General features: G+C 40.3%; 1 protein-coding gene across 2 annotated transcripts; it reads right to left on the bottom strand.

Annotated features, from left to right (window-relative positions):
• Window positions 1-57: 57 nt before the first annotated feature.
• LOC311012550 (ceramide synthase 2-like) lies at window positions 58-6,241 on the bottom strand. Of its 2 annotated transcripts, none has more exons than XM_084008036.1 (11): window positions 6,091-6,241; window positions 5,455-5,628; window positions 4,512-4,629; window positions 3,792-3,910; window positions 3,170-3,227; window positions 3,027-3,077; window positions 2,349-2,441; window positions 2,024-2,152; window positions 1,124-1,233; window positions 836-989; window positions 58-703 (listed from the first exon to the last, which is right to left on the bottom strand). In XM_084008036.1, the coding sequence occupies exons 2-11, from the start codon at window positions 5,619-5,621 to the stop codon at window positions 488-490; spliced, it is 1,215 nt and encodes a 404-aa protein (XP_083864162.1). In that variant the 5' UTR covers window positions 5,622-5,628; window positions 6,091-6,241; the 3' UTR covers window positions 58-487. The 2 variants fall into 2 exon arrangements, with proteins under 2 accessions (XP_083864162.1, XP_083864161.1); XM_084008035.1 differs by having other exon boundaries at window positions 5,455-5,625; window positions 6,085-6,236.
• Between the last annotated feature and the right edge of the window lie 14,464 nt (window positions 6,242-20,705).

The raw sequence follows: 20,705 nt of genomic DNA, 5'->3' as shown, positions 1-20,705 counted from the left end.
CATCAGCTTTCTAACTTTCCAACTTTTGTGTTGCTATTGTGCCATTTCTTAGTTAAGGTCTTCGAACATGAGCTTTGTGAGTTTGCAGTACAACAAACAGTGTAAACAGTCTGCAGCATAGGCTGCAATAAAAAAAAAAAGGCACTTTTCACTTTCATGATTTCCTGATTTTTCCTAAGCCAGGAATTATAGGTTGGAGTCCCGTCTGGGGTGCGGATCAGAGTGGCACAGCAGAATCATGCTGTGTTCATAACCCATAGGTTAAGTGGGTTGAAACTATCCTCTGCTATGCCACGATTTTACTACTAATGATGAAACTCTCACCACTTGTCCATTAAATGTGAAGCACAGTGGCATCATCTTACAACTGTAGTAAATAGGGTTATCGATCCTATCAGTCATATATCATATTCAATATGTAAACCATGGCTGTTTTAATTATGGGAATCAAAAACTGGGACATTATATGAAAACAAATATCAAAACATTACTGAGCTTTACGCATCCTGTCGGCTACAGATGCCCTGTGGTTGGTCAAGTTATTTAGGACACAACTGTTGGTCAGGATAGACAGCTTGGAGTTCAGATTGTCTTTACTTCTCTCCCAACAATAGTCTCCTCCTTGATCCTCATTTTCCTCTCCTCCTCTATCATCCTCTTCTCCAACCTCGCTGTCTTCATCACTGCGTTCATCTCTTTCCATCTGGATAGAGAAGCAGATTCAGAGATTACCATGACATTTACTCCATGTGTCTTTCCATTGGGAAGCTATTATGCAAGGATTACAAATATTAGTCAGAGATGCCCTATTGTTTATTTAACTGTTGATTCTCACCTTGCCTCTCAGGAACTTATAAACCATGCGCAAAATCAAGCCAGCCCAGAAGATGTGAAGAGCCTGCAGCACCATCAGCAAGGCATTGAAAACGTAGTAGCCGACAAACGGTTCAAACTCCTCCATGGACAGTACCAGGGTGGTGTGGATGATCCTGTAAGTAATCGAATATTAAACGTCGTGTTGGAAAAGGTGTTTCTGGCAACACATGTACAAGTTACCCATGCTGCATTAAGTAGTTAAGCATTTTATTGCCAAATAATGGAAAAAACAAGGAGTAAAGCTCACATGCTGGGAAACATCACCAGTCGAGTCACGAGGAAGGCCACAGCAAACACAACAAACAGCATGTCACAAGACTTCCTCCAGCCAGTGCCGTAGTTGAACATCTTGGCAGACTGCAAAAAAAAAATAAATAAAAGAAATGATGGTATGGATCAGACTAATACTATATACTATATTCTTTAAAGTTTCTGCAAACTTTTAACTGGTTGTGAAACAGTCTAAATGTGATACTGATGCTTCTAGTAAACAAGACCATCAGTCAGAAGGTTGGCTATTTATAGTCATTCTTAATACTTTTCTCTGGTGCCACTGCGTTCAATTACACGCAAAATCAGACGAAACTGTGCAGATTGACCAGAAACCGCTTTCAACGGTCTGGCTTTGCTGCCATCTTTGACCTGCAGTTGGAGAGTTGGAGGGCTCTGCTCCCAGAAGCAGCAGCTTCGCCTCCGGCCGGGAGCAGATGTTCACCTCGCTGCTCGGAAACACTCCATAGGGACCGAATCAATACAAAATAGTTCCTTGAAGTAGATTTAACTTGTCATGTGGAATCCATTTTACAGATCAACAAAACCGGGACTGCTAAAGTGCTTTTAGCCATCAAGGCTCAAACTAGTTACGTATTTTCTAAGAACAACCTCTAGCACTGCGTGAACCTCTGACCCTCTGCCTCTGACTGAATGTAGACAGTTTGTAGGGCTTCACAGAGGAGGACCAATGGCTAACATAGAGATGAATCCATGGTGACGTGCCCTGAAAAGATGAACTACATCTGTAAGGTCCCATGTGCCTGTTTGTCTATGGCCTGAATAGACTCTTAATGTCCAAGTTGCTCTGTTGAGTCCCACCAATGTTATGTGAAAGCAGCAGGACAGTGGGAGAGTATAAGAGATGACATGTTACCTCCAGCAGGATGTCAGAGGAGTCGTGCAGCAGCATGACCAAGGTGCCGATGCGAATGTAGTTGGCACAGTAGGAGAAACTGAGCAGGAAGATGGTAGCCAAATGATGGATCACCTGTTCTTTAAAGTCCTGGCAAAGCAATGAAATGAAATATGACCAGACGGAAGCAAACATAACACTAATACCTTCATTTATTTCCTCAAAAAGGGCAAATGTGTTGTGCGGCAATTTAATAATAATAATTCTATTTGTGTAGCACTAAGTTTTGAAACTCGGGGTATACGTTGTGAAACATTGATCAATGAATGAATGTTCAGCTCCTCACCTTCCTCTTGATGTCCACAGAAATCCGAAGGAGCAACGAGCCATAAAATCCCAACTCTAGCATGTAGTACCAGTAATGAGCTCGCTCCATCGGCTGCACACAAACATTATTCAATGATCAATGAAAAGTGATTCAAAAACACATACTGGTGGCAGCAAAGTGGTTAGCATACAGAGGAGCAAAACTCAAGTCATTGATTCGGAATTACAGTTTCATCCTTTCAGTTAATAATTGTATCATCAGACTATTTTGATAATCAAAAGTTATTTCCTTGTTCTTCTATGGTCGTTAACTGAACTTGAAGACAAAACGAGACATTTGAAGACGTCTCCTTGGGCTTTGTGAAACTGTTGATCTAGCAATCAGATTTAAATGGCAGAAGGAACCTCCTGAATCTAATGACATAACGCCTATTGTTCTCAGTAATGTGAACAAGGAAAGAGGTTAGTTCTCCATATTTTGCATGTATTACATTTCATCTTTACAACAAATTGAATCTGTTTCCGTCAAGCTCAGATTTCTGTCAGACTACTTGACCATAATGATCAGATTCCACCTAAAAGAAGGCTTTCATCATAGTGTTTTTATATAGGAGGACAGTAAAAAATAAAAATAAATCATAATAATGAAATAGGACATCATTCAAAACATTGACATGACGTTACTGTGTGTCTTCACCTGAACTGGATATTTCTTCCAACATTGCCTGAGATCCCAGAACCACGGTCTCTATAGAACAAAAAATAAATATAGATAAAGATAGATTAGAGCTATAAAACTCATCTTATTGCTATTTAACGTTTTGTGAAACTCATACTCACGTCAATCAGACAGGCCAGTCCTGCCATGAAGGCTGTGAGGTAGAAAAAGAACCTCCACCTGCAAAATAAAACACTTGAGATTTCAAAGAGATTGAAGGCACTTTAAAAAAGTAAACACGTCTGTAAGAGCAAGGAATGTATTCGGCTGCATGCCTGTCGCTCGGTCACCGTTGGTGATTGAAGATGTGTTTGATGGTTTGTGTACATGGGGCTCAGCGGGTAATTGCATTCACCTGTGTGAGGTACTAGACAGCTGATTGAGTGTCTGTTTGTAACGGAGAGGAGGGAGACATTATTGTCTGTTGGCCTCTACGCCTCTACAATGGCCCAGTTTTGCTTATATCTGAGAGGTAAATCTGTTTGGTTTGTTTGGAGTAAACGAAAAGGAACGCTGTTGCCGTGTTGGACACAGGTCCCCGCATTAGCCCTCTCATTGGCTCATTGTTGTTTGTTGATAGTCGCTACAACAACGTCCAACATAGTCTGACGCCCGTCTGTTTTTATGCAGTAGTAGTCAAGTTCCCAAAGGTTTTTTTTTTCCCACAACCGTGTTGATTTGCAGTGGTGATGAAAGGGAAGTCACAAAGCGAACAGTGTTAAAGTTTGTGAAGAGAGCACTTACGCAGCTTCCCCAAATTTTTTGGTCCGACAGGGCCTGTCTTGGTTCCTGCGAAGCCTGAACCAGGTCTCGATCTGTCTCTGGGTTTTGCCACACAGCGACATCAGACTAAGGATTTCATTCTGAAACATGAAAAAGAAAATGAGAAATTGATTAAATGGGGAGGGATGGAGAGAGAATGTGATCTTGGAGGACTTTTGTCTATATTGTACTCGTAAATAACAAAAAGGAGAAACAGACAGAGGTAGAGAGATCAACTTCACCATCTACACTGGTGTTAAGTTACTTTCAAAGTGTTATATAGGTGAAGTGTGAAGTTATTGTGTGCGCAGGTTTTAAACAAACAGGCCTGTTGGGATTGATTAAATGTGGTTGTGTGGTGTAATAAAGCCTTTTTATATTCTTTGCTTGTAATTTGTATATACACAGAGAGGCAATAAATATGAGTTATTTTTCTGGCATTTATCCAGAAGCTGAGAGAGGGCAACGAGTGCATATTGGGATATCTAAATGTGTTGTTTTCCCTCAGGTGAGGTTTTCCAGGAACAAGGATGTGTTACCATCACAACCCTCGCTATGCTCCGTGCTTTACCGTGCACAAGGAAGTAACACCTTTAAGCCATTAAGGAATTTAAAAGGACATAATCTTGATCCTTTGATAGTTCTTCTGGATAACATAAACATGACATAATGGCATGCACACTGAAGCCTTTGTAGGCCAACCTGTGTCGGCTGTCTGCTCCTCTGGGTGTAAAATGACTCCAGCTTCGTGGAGGGGGCAGCAGCCACTTGTATTCTATTCTTCACCCCCAAACATCTGCCCATGGGTGGGGCAAAAAACCTGGAGGCAACAAAAGAGAGCTTATACAAATGATGTTCCACCGTTAACACCCACGGCGGGACAGCCCGGCACCAGCTCGCAGTTGTTTAGCCATACTTACTATACATAATAAGCCATTTAACAGTCGGCCTAAAGCACACATAGAACCAGGATAACCCAAGTCTGTACTGTATATACAATGTATGTGTTCACTAATGCAACAAAGCTGTGTGTGTGTGTGTGTGTGTGTGTGTGTGTGTGTGTGTTGCGTAGTATTTCCACTAAGACAGATATTTGTATTTAAGATGTGTTTTATTGATTACTGAGAGAGAAATTTAGCATTAGAGCCAAAGAAGCACCTAAATCTATTATGTTATGTAACATTACAAAACTATATATTTTGTTATCCTAAACCAGTGTGTAAACGTGTAATCTATAATAGATACAGTATGTATTGAGAATAGATTATGTATTCAAAATGAATATAACGAAGCATAATAAAATCATCAGATGTGGATAACAGAATTTTGTTTGCAGCTGTAATTTGAACTAGCTAATTGAAAACCCTCCATTAAGGTAGCAGCAATTCTATTTCTCTCTCTTTCCAGTCACCAACGGCTGCTTTTCCCAAGAGGATAATAAATGCTTGCTCTGCCAAAATACCTGCTCACTCACCCACATCAAATGCTGGAGATGCTAAATTACATGTTGGAGCCAGGTCAAATAATACAGGCTTTTTCCATTGTCTTAAATAAAAAACCCTCAGGCGATTGTTTCTTAATAGAAGGCTGCAGGTGTTATTTCTGGGTCTGTGTTTACTTGTCTACAGTATCCCAAGAGTCTCACCTCTCAAACACAAAGCGTAGGGCTACAAAGCCCAGTGCGAGGGGCAGAGCTATGAGAAGGTCCTGGGGTCGTGGTCGGTCAGAGTCTGCCAGCTGTTCCACGTCACTCCAGGTCACTCCTGGAGGAAGCCAGTAGTCCTGCCTCCATACGTCAGGTAGCAGGTCCATTATGCTGCAGGTGGACAGAGTCATAGGTGGAGGAGGGAGGGAGGGAGAGGAAGAGACAGAGAGAGGGAGGGAGAGAGGGCTTATGGATGCCATATTGTAATATTTGACACATACATGTCGCTATACCTCTGCTACAAAATGCTATCATTAATTAATCACAGTAAAGCTATGAACAATAAAGTAAGTTTAACATCCTTTAGGAATATTACTCACTGTTAATAATTCCACAGAACAACCAAGCATATTATAATAATAGACTATATTATAAACTCAAAAACCCTAAATAATAATAATAGACTATATTATAAACTCAAAAAGCCTACATAGGATATAGGAATTAAATATATTTTGCCTGGTTAAATACAAGACTGAAAAACAGCTTGGAGCACAGTAGGTAATATTTACACGGTGAAACAAGTACAACTTCTACTGTTGAAAGAGATGGGATGCGTTAGAGACTCACCTGGCAGCAGCAGCAGCTCTATGGAAACGATCAACTGTTCAAGCCTGTCGGCAGGAGAATAAAATCCACATTAAAGTGTGACTTTGTTCCAGCCTTCTTCGGCTTGAGATGCGCCTCAGTACCGCTGTCTGCCCGACGACTTCACCGCAGGAGAGGCGAGTGGCCCCGTCGTCACGGTTTAGGTGTCAAGTTAAGCACGGTGAAGAGAGGCTGCTGTTCATTTCAAAATAAGATCTGCCGGTAGAGACCGCCGCGGTTTGCAGTCACTTGAGTCGATGTGAATGAAAAGAGACGTACGGGTTTTGTTCCCCACGTTTTCTCGAAGAAAAAACGGACGCCCTAAAAACTAGGTAAGTTCGTAAATACGAGGCGTGGCGGTAAAATATTTAGCACTTAAATCAAGCGGAATATGTTCTACTTTCCAAAAAACAACGGTTTAGTTAGTTTAAACCCGCGTTGCGCCACAATTGTACAGCCAATCTACAATAATTGCTCGTAAAATTAACGGGAGTACTTTTATTCTGGAGACTTCCGGTATTCTGTGTTTTTTCTAACAGGCGGAAGTACCTTGATCGTTGAGCGGCTAATGAAATGCGGTGGGCGTGTCCTAATCACAGCGTCGTTCGTGTTGTGAGCACAACAGTAACTCAGCACTAACTCAACAAAGAAAGCATTGCAGTATGTTTTCAGCAGGTTAATGGTCTCGTAAAACTAATGTTTTTTTAAGAGATAAAGAGTTGGGTTGTATCAGGTTACAACACAGTAACAGAAGTGACACAGTGACTTTTGAGGGAAGAAATGACATTTCTTCCTTTTATTACAAATGAAAAGTCCAAATCACGATAAAATAAAACACGATGTGGCTCAATTTAAACCCACTAAAGGAGTTTTCGTTGTTACTGCTTTGCTTGGTCTGGTAAGATCATTAGCATGTTGTGGCTAATGCTAGGTAAGGTTCGCAAACTTTACATATTGCTGTGTAACTGACACCGCCCTCTAGTGGCACAATTGTCATGCTGTTGTAGCATTTAACATTAACTTGTAGTGGCCTTTTATTTCTGCTTTTGGCAAAATGTACATGCGTTATATTTCCTTATATTCTACGAGATTTACACAATCGTTTTAAGTTTCCTTTATACTCCATTGTAAGTCATGCTCATGACAGACGTTTCCTGGTTACGACTCCAGGAAAGCAGCTGAGGACACCCTTAGCGACGATCCAGGACGTCATAGTTTGAAGGTAAACACACTTGGCGAATGTGTTTACCCTGAAGCAAGTACACACTCCCTTAAAACACACACACACACAATTGCTCACACACTCCTCCTAAACCCATGCTGACATACACTCCAGTCCCGGCACCGTCCTCTTCTTCAGCTCTCCACTGATACTATTCATGGAGGGAGATAAGCAGGCTGATAAAATCACTACTGTTATGCAGATGAGTGTTCTCTTCTTTTTTGTTTGTGCCATCCTCATCAGTTAGGAGCACAGCTGTGTTGATGTGTAAACCCATAGGTGTAGTATTCAGTCATGTTCTTGTAAAGTCTGTAATCTTACTGGGAGATAACTGCAGCCAGGGAAAACAGAGTTACGTGTACGTCTTAAAAACAGAAATAAACAACCATTGTTATCAACCATATCTGTTGGCTGCGCTTCTGTTGGTGTTTGTGTGTTTAGGGTGGTTTCTGTGTACTTCTGTGGGATGGAGTACAACTACCGTGTAATTATCCTGTCCAGATCCAGGATGGTATTTGCATACCGTTTACATCTGCTTTTCAGTGTGTCTATGAACTGAAAGACACAGGTGTCTAACGTCTGCATGTAAATAATAAGAAGTAATAGGAATAATAAGTTAGAGGTAATCAAATTAGCTGAGCCATAACAGTAACTGACTTTTTAACTAAAAATTATGGTATTAAAAAATTAACTTTGTATGTTAATCAATGAGAAACGACTAAATGACAACAATTTTGGTAGTATTAATAGCAACAGTAATATTGATTTACACCGTCATCCACAGCAATATTGCGGCGTGTTGGAAGTGTAACATACAGTATGGTTGCACAGAACAGTTCCTGCCATGCATGTCAGCCTAAGGTCGTGTTTTTCAGCCTCATTTGCATATCTGTGTGGCATGCACATGTGAGAGGGTGATGGGAACTGAGTGCCTTTGTTGGTTTTATCAAGGAAGAAAATTGTCAGGACCCACTGAAGCAAAGTCTTCCCTGTTAATTGCCGGACTAATGAGGGGGGGTTACACTGTGCTTCCAGCCATCTGTTGGAGCCTGATGAACTGTAAACTGAAAAGGGCTTTTTAAACCCAGTTATTCTGGCTGTCCACTTGTTTGTGCCAGGTACATGACCCCAGATAACTTACCTTAAAGGGATAGTTCGGAATTTTGGACATATGGTTCGATTGCCTATTTACGGGCAGTATTTCGGGCGGCGCGTCTTAGAGTTTTGAGTCCGACGGAGCAAAGTAAAGTTCCGCTGCTGCTGAGAAACTAGTTCCTCAAAAAAGGGATGATTCATGCGATGCGAGGTTAGTTTTGTTTCAAATATTATTCTATCAACACAGATATGTACATCGACAGTCTAGTGTTTTGATTGATTTGCCTCGGGTGCACTGTGGGGTGGGCAAGACTGTTTTTAATGCCTGTCTAGCTAAGAACCATTGACTTGCGCTAGCCATAGCATAAGCGAACTCGGCAACTAGAAGAACTGAATGAAATTTCTTGAAAACGTCTCCAGACGTCTCGAACACACCGGCTCACTTGGAAAATAGGTCTTATGTCCAAAATTCCGAACTATCCCTTTAACTCATTGCAAACATGTCCATGCTAACGTATTCACAATGACGGTGCTAACCTTGTTTACCGTCTTAGTTTAGCATACGAGCTTTAATTTAGCATGCTAACCTTTGCTTACCATTAGCATTTAGCTGATGGGACTCTTAGATTTTCCCTCTCACCATCTTTTTGCTACCAGAAGTGACACGAGAGGATGGAGCTCAGCACAATCAAATTACAAATAAGACATTTTTAGGTGACCAAAATGTTAAAATTAAAACTTTAAAATGAGTTAAAGTCATTAAGACACAAACAGAGACAATTTCCAGACCGGACAATGTAGCGACCTGTTAAATACGTCCGTTTTACTCTAAATGAGACCATGATTGACTAAATGAACATCATGCTGTATTGAAGGCTTGAAACTAGTAATCGAGACTTTATGGTCTCAATTACTAGTTTGTTTTCATGTTTTCTGAAGTAATTATCATAGTATTTCTCATAGACTTCCCTTGCTGGCTACTAGAAAGAACTTTAAGGCACTCCTGAGGTTGCCGACTGATTTGATGCTCTAGAAGAAAAGTCACCAAAGTTACTACAGTTCATCCTGAGTGTAATATCTGTAAATATTTTAATGACCAAACCTCCAACTCTTTAAGTAATACGGTTCTCTGCAGTAGTTAATATAATGGTAATCAGGACAACTCTTGAATGAATGTAGTGTGGAAATCCACATATACAGTATAATTCATAATTTAGTCAACATCATGACTCTTGAGTCATGAATTGTATCCGTGTATCCAATATGCACCAATCCATCAATATCTTCCATACTTTGAGCACAATTGTTTATTGTAAAAGTAGGTTTGAATAAGTTTTTACTATAAAACGTTTCTCATGCGTTTCCTCGGAGTGTAGAAGCCCTGACTGATCCCGCAATGATCATTGGGCTCATACTTGTAGTTCCCAAAGTATCCAGAAGAGGTCACAGCTAATCAGATGTCCTTGAGTGAGAGAGGCCACAACCTGAAGCAAAAGCCAGGGAGTCTAAAATATGGGGAAACCCAAATGAAGATGCACTCCAGGAATACACTTTAAAACTAAGTCCCATATAATGTTTTCCTGGATCACTTTAGATATTGTTTGATTGTTCATTGCTTTTTTGTGATGACAGGTGTGAATCCTTTGAAATATGTTGCCATTGATTTACTCTTTTAAATGTTTTGCTCATCCAAACAAGCAGAGTGCTGTGATGTCACTCAGCGTAGGGCTATATTTAACTTGGGGGGGCAAATTAACTGACTGTGTCTCTTTACGAGCCTCGTATTGATTATTCTATTGATTTTATCTGCTCTAAATCTTGCTTATATTGATTGTAGAGCTGCAGGGATGACAGTGTTAGCTCAAGTAAAAGTGTGTGTGTGTGTGTGTGTGTGTGTGTGTGTGTGTGTGTGTGTGTGTGTGTGTGTGTGTGTGTGGTCTTTAAAGTGATGGAACTTGCTAAAAAGACAAGGTACAAGCTTTTTATTTCGTTAAAAACTGAATGCTACTTTAACGAAACATTAGGAAAATATCAAAGTTTTACCAGCAAGAGTGTACATCCAGGAAATTGGACCAGATACATTATATTTGGTATTGATAAACAGTGTTTTGGTCATCATTAATTACACAAATCAACTTTTTAACAAATCACTAAAATATCAATACTAAGTTTATTTATAAAGAGAGGGCTTTGCAGTACAATAAGGGCAAAAACAATATTATAAAAGAAGTCACAAAAGGAGCAGTAAATAATTAGTATGAAATAGACATTAGCTTTTCTCATATTCCTACAGGCACTGTTGAACAGATTTGGCTGGTGCACTGGACGGGTCCTAAAGGCAAAAAGGATTAGGGAAGGAAATGGGTGTACATGCATTTCATAATCATAACTTTATATGACACGTATTGAGTCAGCACCGTGACTCTCCACACTGAGCCTCATAAGCCTCTTAAAGGGATGGTGACATGAAATAGGAGAACCCTGAATAAAATGTGTTGTATTAACTGTTATGTATTATAAACATCAGCTTTTAAAGTGGATAAGATTGAAATTCAGGACGCAGAGAATTTCAAAGAAAAAAAAAAAGGTGATAAAAATAGTAGCTAAAGCTTGTCATTCCCTCAAATGATAGATGCTTTGGTTCGTTATAAATCATTATACCTGAGGATCATGTTAGAGGTTGTACAAATGCCTCACAATATCCAGCAAAGTTCACATTTTAAAAAAAGTGTACAGTTCCAGAGAAACCTACGACATCTTGTAAATTGTTGGTTCAGCTGCACTTCCAAAAAGGCTCAAAACGCTCATTTTTACAGAGCATCATCATGTAAAGCTGACAGCCTTGCTGTAACAGTGCATATTACTTCTGTCTAAACGACTTCGGCGTCTACCCTAAGCTCATTTGATTTCTCTTTTATTCAACCTCTCCTGCAGCAGCTCTGCTCTCTTATAGACTTACAAAATGACATAGTCATAACGTAATGCTGCGACACTGATTGCTGTCTTCCTGCAGCGTTTTCCACTCTGGAAGCTGCAGCGTAACATCATACAAACCATGCGTCTCCAATAATACATACAGAATTACTGGGCATTAAAATGGATGCAGGACTTCTGGTGTGTCTGCTCCTTTTGTCTCTGAATTAAATCCATATAAAGATACTGTTTGTTGCTGTTTTTACAGCTTGCTTTACAATACCCAACCAAACAACAAACATACCGCAGTTTCTTTCATTTTAAGGAGCGGAGACTTAAAATAGAGGCTTTTAGTGGGGCACAGAGCAAACATCATCCATCAAAAAATAACCATTCATTCCAAATCCATCCCTCTCCTCATCTACTGATCACCCCTTATCTTCACACCAGTGCATAATCAAACTGTCCTCTGTCCAGCCCCTCCTTATGGTCCGTCCACGACGAGGCTGGCATGCTGCTGTACGGATCCAATAAGATCCGGACGCAGCGAACGACGAGAAAGAGCAGCAGCAGCACAAGGAGGCCGACGAAACACAGCGCCGTTCCCTGCTCCGGATGCCCCGCCATGGGCTGCAGAACCGTCGGGCCCCTGGGGAACCCGGGTGGAGCAGGAGAAGAGAGATCATAGTCCACAACCCAGTAGTTTGCGTCGCTCATTTTGAAAGTGAGGGAATGCTTGAAGGTTGTTTTTTAATGTGCACGTTCTATTCAGCAGTCGGAAGCTACGAGGCACAGCATGATCCTGCAGACTTTGTTATATATGTGAGTGTGATTTCTAAGCCCAGAGGGAGGATCACATAGTGAAATCTGGCAGATGTCAGCAGGCTGAAGTCACAGTGTCCCACAAGCCACAGGGCTAATCAGTAGTGCAAATGAATAAGCACCCTGGTGAGCCAAGCAGCATGCTGGGACATGCTCAGCGGGGCTTAATTAGATTTAACTGGCCCTCTCTCTTTCTTCCACATAGACACACTTGCTCTCAAGAGATGCTTACAATACAAAAGCTGGTCACTAATTCCATTTGATCTGCGTGGTCCACATAATTCAACAGTCAATATCTATAAGTGTCATCCAATTGCAAGGGGCAGTTATGATGACTAATCTTAATCCTGTGGCTGAAGATGTTCCATCAATCAAAATGCTCCCAGGCTGCACATGATCCACGTTGAGGTTTTCATACTGGAATCCTTTAATGGTTGGAGTTGGAGAGTTGATTTACTGATATTTTTATATCCTGAGTCACCAGGATATCATCATTTGAGGATACACTCCTCAGGATACCTGCAGGGGAAACAAACAAACACAAAGTGAGTGAGTTTCCAGCATGCAGAGGTGCTGAACGGGGGGAAAAGTCGGATTGATTCAGGGGATCCAGAGCTCAGCGGGGGCCTTGGTACATGTCAAGGAGTATAGATTGTTACTGTTTTAGGGTTTGCAGGGGGCTCCGACCCAGTAGTAGCCCAGTCAGCACACTTTGTTACACGCCCTGTCCGATGTTTTAAACTCTCTTGTGAGGAAAAATAACCAAGACGAGGTGGAAACACTACCCCTGTCCTGAACTCAGATACAGCATAGTACAAGATAAATAAATCAGACACCGGTGACGGAAGAGAATAACGTGGAGGAAACCCTCAGAGAGTTGCTGCACTCTTGTGCAGGAACACTCTCTCCGTCGACTCTTTAATGGGAGAGACGTTTCCTGCTGTAGGTCCACTCCCTAGTCAGCAGATTCTATTCCAGGAGGCTTCGTCTCCCTCCTTACCACCTCGCAAAAGACACGTTGATAGCTCCCCTGCCCTCCGGATGATGGGACTTAAGGGCCAAGCAAAGCTTTAATAGGGGACTTGAAGACATAATGAAAGAAACGGCCTGACTCAGTATCAATTATCAAATGGCCTGTGGTTACATCAGGCTGGACGTTTCAGGTAGCTGCGTCTATAGAAGGAAGCTAAATTAACAAGACTCAATAGTCAATAGAGAGCCATTATGTAGGACAGGACAACACATCTGTCAGTCAGCAAGTGGAAACCCCGCTGCCCCTGTTTGATGGTGTAGTTACTTCTATAATAATTTCCAAGAAAGACTGCCTAACCTTTGCTTTGCTTGCTCAGGCAACTTTACAGTTTGCTTTTACAGCTGCCAGAAAACATGAAAGGAAATTATACAAGTATGGATTTTAAAGTTAATGATTTTTTCCCCCTTATAAATCCTTTTGAGGATGTGCCCAGTCAGAATATACTTACATAGCGTTACGCAACACATCCAACATATTTTTTTTGCTACTCACTGCAACTCTACTTGACAGTTCACTTTCTGCTGCATTGGCAGAATATATAGTAGGGGAGGGTTACATTAAATGAGCTCCATCTTTCATTTATTTATCTCACGATCCACACTTTTTGTACCACAAACTTGTCTCGCTGTTAAGCAAACTTGGCAAATACGTGGGTGATTGAAAGATGGAGGTCTCTACAGGTTACTCAAGGTCGCCGGGATATACAAACACTACAGAGGATGGAAACCTGGTCGCACCAAAAACAAATACAGCTTTAAAGAATATAAAAGAATGAGCAACATCAATTTCATGGCTCATCGATCCTCATTGAGGGACCTGCTTTGGTTCCTAAGCAGCAGATATATCACACTGTGGTGCCTCACGACATCTGATTTACACATACAGAAAAAAATACTTTTAGCTGCTCTGTACCCCAAGTTGGAAGTAAAATGTGGACAAACGTCACAGAATCTCAGTTTTACATTAAAAAACAGTAATTAAATAGTTAAAAGTAGATTTACAATTTATTCTGAGGACAGAGCACATGCTGTGACATATGGCGTCCCTCGTGGCTGTAATACCGGTAATACGTCCCATTTTTACCTGTGGATTATGACGGCAGCTTTGAAAATGTCAAGGTCTTTGTCAAATGATGCTGTCTAAAGTACAATACACCCTGAATGTGGGACTTTCATCCTAAACCAAGCCAGATATCTATTGAAAAAATTAACTTTTGTCATCTGATAGTATCAAAACATATTAGATGAATAGCTTAATGTAACACCACTGTTTCCTCCACCCTGTTAAATCCCTACTTGTAGTTGAAATCACTAATATTTCTCTTAACTTAATTCAATGATATAAAAAAAATTCCAAGACGGGCGTTTTAAACTTTTATCCGACTGCTGTTCAACGATTTTAACTATTAAATAATAAAATAATAAAACTTTAATTTCAACCAATTGAAACATGAACTGTCATGAACATGAATCTGTCTTTATATCCTGAATATTTGTTGCAAGAACAGAATTAACTTTACCCTGATCCACGAGTACAGTTTTAATTTTAAATTGAGCATTATTTGAATTGAACATGAAGTTACACTTAAGTTATAAGTCTGCAACCCCCCCGGCCACACATGACATGACACGAGAAGACATTCACGTTGCTACACTGACTACATACAGAAGTTCACAGAATGACAAACCAGAGGATGAGCAGATTAGAGAACTTACTTCCCGGCTGTTGTCACAGGTGAGGTCATGGAGTTAGAAACACGGAGTGATGACGATCCAGCAGCAGCAGCAGCTGTTCAGCACTGCGGACATCTCGAGGCTCGCTCAGCCTGCACGCGGGGCTTCAGGTCTGAACTCTGTCACGTCCTGCAGCACCTCCTCTGCTTTGTCAGGAGCTTTAAGTCCGCTCAGTTTGAGGGATCCGCCCCACCTCCCTGCCCACGTACATCCCTGTCCCTGCATGGACTGCACACATAATCTGTTCGTTTGGATGAGTAAAGCGCCGGGAGCCGTGTGTGGCTTTTGCATTATGTAAGAGGACAACATGGGCTATGGACACAGAGGGGCCCTGGTAACCATGCAGCCAAGATGGGTTTCAGTTTTACTGTTTACTCCAAAATGATCATTCAGAATGTTCTTAGAATGATAAGAATATAAAATGTTGTCTGGTTGGTAACAGGTGCGAAGAAAAGTCAAAGTTAATACTAAGCATTCTTATAAGTAGTTTCACACTTCTCATCCAGTTTAAGTTAACTGTTCAGTATTTGTCAAAATTGTAAGGCTGAGACCAATTTTTGGCCGGATAAATAAAAATGATGCATTAATCACAAGAATTATACAATTTAATTTATATAGCCCCCAATCACAAATCTACCCCAGAGGGCTTTACAGTCTGTTCAACACGACATCCTCTGTCCTCCATTGAATAAGGAAAAACTCCCTTAAAAACCATTTTAGCAGGAAGAAACCTCGGGGAGAGAGGAGGGATCTCTCTACCAGGATGGACTGAAGTGCAATGGATGTCGTGTGTACACAACATAATAAAAAACAACAATTACCACACACTTAATTCATATGACAGCAGACAAAAACAACTAGTAGAAAATGGTTATCACTAAAGATAATGGCAGCAGTGGATATCATAGAATGTTGATAATATGATAATAATAGTAATGATAATTAAGCAGAAATGGTAGCATAGTAAATAATAGAAATATGTCCAAGTAATAATAGCAGCATTGGGTGTTGAACAGGGCCATTGAAGCAGGTAATGGAGACATTAAAGTTCTTACAATAGTTTGGGCTAAGAGATATTAAAATTACTGTATAGACGATATTGAGGTCGTCTGTATTTTTTTCTGGGAATTTTGCCTCTTAGTTGCATTTTATTGATTGTAATGTAATGTTAGTGATTATAGGGTATAATAATATAATAGGGTATTTAAAACTGGTAACTATGTATATGTCGTTTTAGAGATTTCAGTGTTTTATTTTTTATTTGAAATGCTGGCTATAATTTTAATTGTGGTGAGTAGAAAATCTATTAATCACAAATTAATTTACAAGAAAGTATCACGTTAACACAATAGAATCAGCAGGTAATATTGGAACTGATCTATGAAAAAATGTTGGGTATAGATAACGTAGGCCTCATTACTCTGGGTTGTGTAAGATTATTCAGTTACGTCTTATGTCAGACTAGGTCACCATCTTTGCTGAACAGCATGACATTATATACGATGATGACGTGAAACAAAACAAGTGGAGCAACCTGACTGCACCTGTGGCTCGGCTCCAGATACTCGCTGTGTGAAGCAATTAATTGACACAATTAAAACTCTACAAACACTGGGACAGATTGCAGCATGTACACATCCACACTCCCCCTGCCTGCGGCCGCATGGGATCTCCCTGTAGGTTTAATTAATTGTCAGCGGACTCTCACCATGTCCTGAAGGTGATCGTAATCAAATCCCACTGAGCGGTGCTCCGGCAGGCCAGCCCCTTGGGTCCCAGTTGATAACGTTCTCCCAGCCTGCAAGCTTATGAAATTCTACATTTTAATCACTATCATCCCTGTTGTAACAGATGCCGCACTGGGAGGTCAAGCTGTGGTCCAGGGAGCAGATGCAGGTCACCTGGACCCATGACAGCAGGTGGGTCACTTAAACCTTTTGGGGGTGGGGTACTTGAGCCTTTGTTGCCCTAAGTTTGTCCTTTTAGGCAGCCCTACCTCTAAGATCGCTGACACACCTCACATCCTTTTGCCAGGATTGGTAGACTCTTTTCTGAACCAGGACCCAAAACCTGAAAGTGACCTTTTAAAGTCTAAACCTAAACAGCTTAGAAGTAAGGGATGCCTGATACCTTCCACATTATAACCTTCAAAAATCCAACAAGGAAACCTTCCTTTGCTCATGTTTTCAAAGACGGTCTTGGAGTCTCTTGAAGCCTTGTGTTTGCCTACAGCTGACGTATTACATCAATTTCCATAGTGGGATACTAATCACTACTCCTTGCCCTTTACTGATATGTTGGCCGATTCTGTGCATCCCTACAAATAAGAGTACTGCAGCAGCCCCTAAATGTGTACAGGAGGCTTGGAGAATAATGTTTCTTGTTTATCGAGTCACTGTCAAGTTTTTCACTCAGGACTGATTCCTTTAGATGTTATTTAATTTGCTGGGGAAATGAAATCACAAACTGTGTTCTAAAAGTATGTTGCTTCTCATCAAATCAAGCCAAAACAACCACACAGGTAGATATAAGTATGAACATTAAGCAGCTTTATGATATTCAAACACTGTATATCTGCTTATACAATGGTTTGATGTTGCTGCGTACACCACACTGAAAGCTTTTTTTTTTTATTATGTAGTATTATGTAGTCTAGAGCACAGCTTGATGTATACATGACACAGAAGTGTGCCACCAAGAACAGGCTGTAATAAAGAAGGAGATGGAGGAGAGTACTGCACTGCCTTCAGGCTGCTGTGTTTATGCATGCAGCCCCATTCGTTCAGCTACAATAAGAGGACTCATTGCTCAGGGGGGAAACACAGACTTTTTCCAGAAGAATGCTCTCATCCTGCGATTTAAATGATCTTTACTGTTAACTTGTGCTGAACATTAATATGAAAAATACATTATGTGAAAACGTGCTGCAGAAACTTGATATATATCAGTTAACTGGCGAGGATTGCTTAAAGGACAGAGGAATCAACCCTCAGTAGGCGTCGGTCGCAGTCAAGAGCAGCGAGTAGACTTTGGAGGAACAAAGGAGGTTAGTTAGTATGAGGACGTCCCGAGTCATTCATCACAAGAGACAGCTGTGGGATGAGGTCCCATATATATTGGCCCTGTGTGTGAATCTACAGGCATGCGTTATTTAAAGCCTGATCTATCATCCCTATACTAGCAAATCCATAGTTTTATCAACCAGCTTCAATGGCCAGATCCATGGACATCTATCAGAGCCTGTCAGTGTTGAAATGAGAATCCAAAGGACGGACGGACACGGACACAGACACACACGCACACACACGCACACACACACACACACACACACACACACACACACACACACACACACACACACACACACACACACAGAGGCATGCAGAGGTTAATATTCCCTCCTGAGCACAAACCCACAACACATCGATGCTGCTGACTCTTAAGAAAGCTTGGGTAAAAACAGAAAGATTCGTGAATATATTTTTCCTTTGGTCAACTTAAATCTTCAAGTTAAAGGTAATGTGTAAATCTCAGTTGCACATACAGTATACATGGGGAGGATTTCTATTATCATGGGAAAATGTTGCAGCCTCATTTTTCAAGTAAACCGTGTTGTTTATGCGTATCTTTTTTAGACAGGCTAACATGTAAGGGTGTGTTCTAAACCAGTCTACTCCAATAGAAGAACAATGTGAGTGTTGGATAGAACAAACAGTGTCTAGTTAAGCCTTGTGAGTAGTGGAGCGTTGCTCCTCGGGGTCGCGTTACATGTCATTAAATATTCCAGCTAAACTATTTGCAAATCTATGTGGAGAGTTGTGTATCTGTATCTCAATCTGTGTGTGTGTAGTCAGTTGTAAATGTGTAAAATAATCTCTAAACGCGTACTGAGATTTGTGAACGTGTACAGAAATCTGCTCATGTATTCAGAATAATGTTTGTGCGTAATCAGATTTGTAAATGAGTATTCAATAAATCTACAAATTTGTATTCATATCTGCAAGTGTATTGAGATTTCTAAATGTATAATGTTTAAATAACATAATAAATGTGTACATAGATATTAATGGCTGAAAAGTCTGCTTTCAGAGCTGGAAATACAGATAAGTCATCAGTTACAACTCAGCAAGACTCTGAATTGGAGACCTTTTTATGTGAGTTATGCTACACTCTGCTGTGCTGTGGCAGAGATCTGCATATGGAGATTTGTCTGTACTGTAGTCTCCCTTGAACTGGTGGAGCTCTTACATGGTCCTCATTTACACAGCTCAACATCACTGGGGGCGCTCTACTGCAGGCTGCTGGTGGTGAGCTGTACTGCTACTGAGTCACACTGCAGGCAAAGTGGTTCAGACAAATCACCACACACATTTGCAAATCTGCCATGGCATGATGACTATTTTCCAGCTCTTGCAAAAAATACATAGACTTTTCAGCCATTTATATCTATATATCGTTAGCCTAATAGCATAATTGCCTAAGTCATATTTGAACGTTTTCGGAAAAAGAGAAAAAACACAATTTCTAGCAAGCAGATTGGTATTTTTTATTGATAATGTAACAGCAAGTTCAACCAGACCTGTGAACAAGTTTGAAAAAAAAAAAAAAGACACAACATCAACTCCATAACAAATAAAAGTGACTTAGGCAGAATATGTCATGACTTAGGCATTTTTTTCTCTTACAGTATATGTATATAATGATAACATAACCAAGTCTAACCTTATCTAAGGTGTTTTAAAGTATAATCTTAACAAAGTTGTTTTAAAGTTTAACCTTGCCTAAGTTGTTTTAACCTTACCTAAGTTGTTTTCACCTTAACTAAGTTCTTTTAACCTTAACTAAGTTCTTTTAACCTTAACTAAGTTGTTTTAACCTCAACTTATGCCATAATGAAAACAAACAAAGTGCATTGACAAGGCATTTTGAATTATGTGCACTATTTTGCAGATCATGAGAATGAAAATGCAAATATGATGATTGATGATTAAATCAAATAATGCAGCCACATTCTTAAAGTGAAAAAGACTTAGACTTGAAAAAGACCATATTACCAAGAATACTTCTTGTATTTCTTGTCAAAACACTTAAAATCAACACTTCAAATTAAGCTTTGCTAGCATAAGCTAGCTCTTACACTACATCATATCTTGTTGCAGAATTGTGATTAAAAGTTTAAACACACAGTTCCTAATCTCCTTGATTGACTGAGAGTACATTTACTTTCTAGAAAGTTGAAGGAATAAACCAGCTTACCAAATGAATTGAAGAGAAGATCTAATGCTTCACTTCTGTTAAACTTTCTTATGCGATCAGCCATGTTTGTTTATACCGGCAAACATGCCTAAGTCAAAAAGATGACTTGGGCAGATAGTGATTTTGGACTCTAAAAAGTGTTCTGATAGGTTGAGGACATAGCCAATAAGGCAAGGTGATGCAGCAGTGGTAGGAGAGGAAGGTTAGGCAGATATCTCAATTTGGCCAAAAAATGACTTAGGCAATTATGCTATTAGGCTAACGATATGACAGATTTGTTTACACATTTATAAATCTCAATACACTTGTAAATCTGAAAAGCTGTTACAAACCTGATTATTCACACAGGAATTGAGAAACAGATACGCAAATCCACACAGATTTGTAAAAGCATTTGCGACAATAATGGCCCCCATTACATTACATCAAAACGATTTATCCCCTGAATTTTTGTTTGGCAAGTTTGTTCTCTGGGTCGCAAGAAGGAGTTAACTTAATGTCATGCACTATCTGCTGAATGTTTAACAAA

This window comes from Eutrigla gurnardus (assembly GCF_963514095.1).
Source record: "Eutrigla gurnardus genome assembly, chromosome: 4".
Taxonomy (NCBI): domain Eukaryota; kingdom Metazoa; phylum Chordata; class Actinopteri; order Perciformes; family Triglidae; genus Eutrigla; species Eutrigla gurnardus.
The sequence above is the reverse complement of the archived record's forward strand: the minus strand, read 5'-3'. Positions and strand labels throughout refer to the sequence as shown.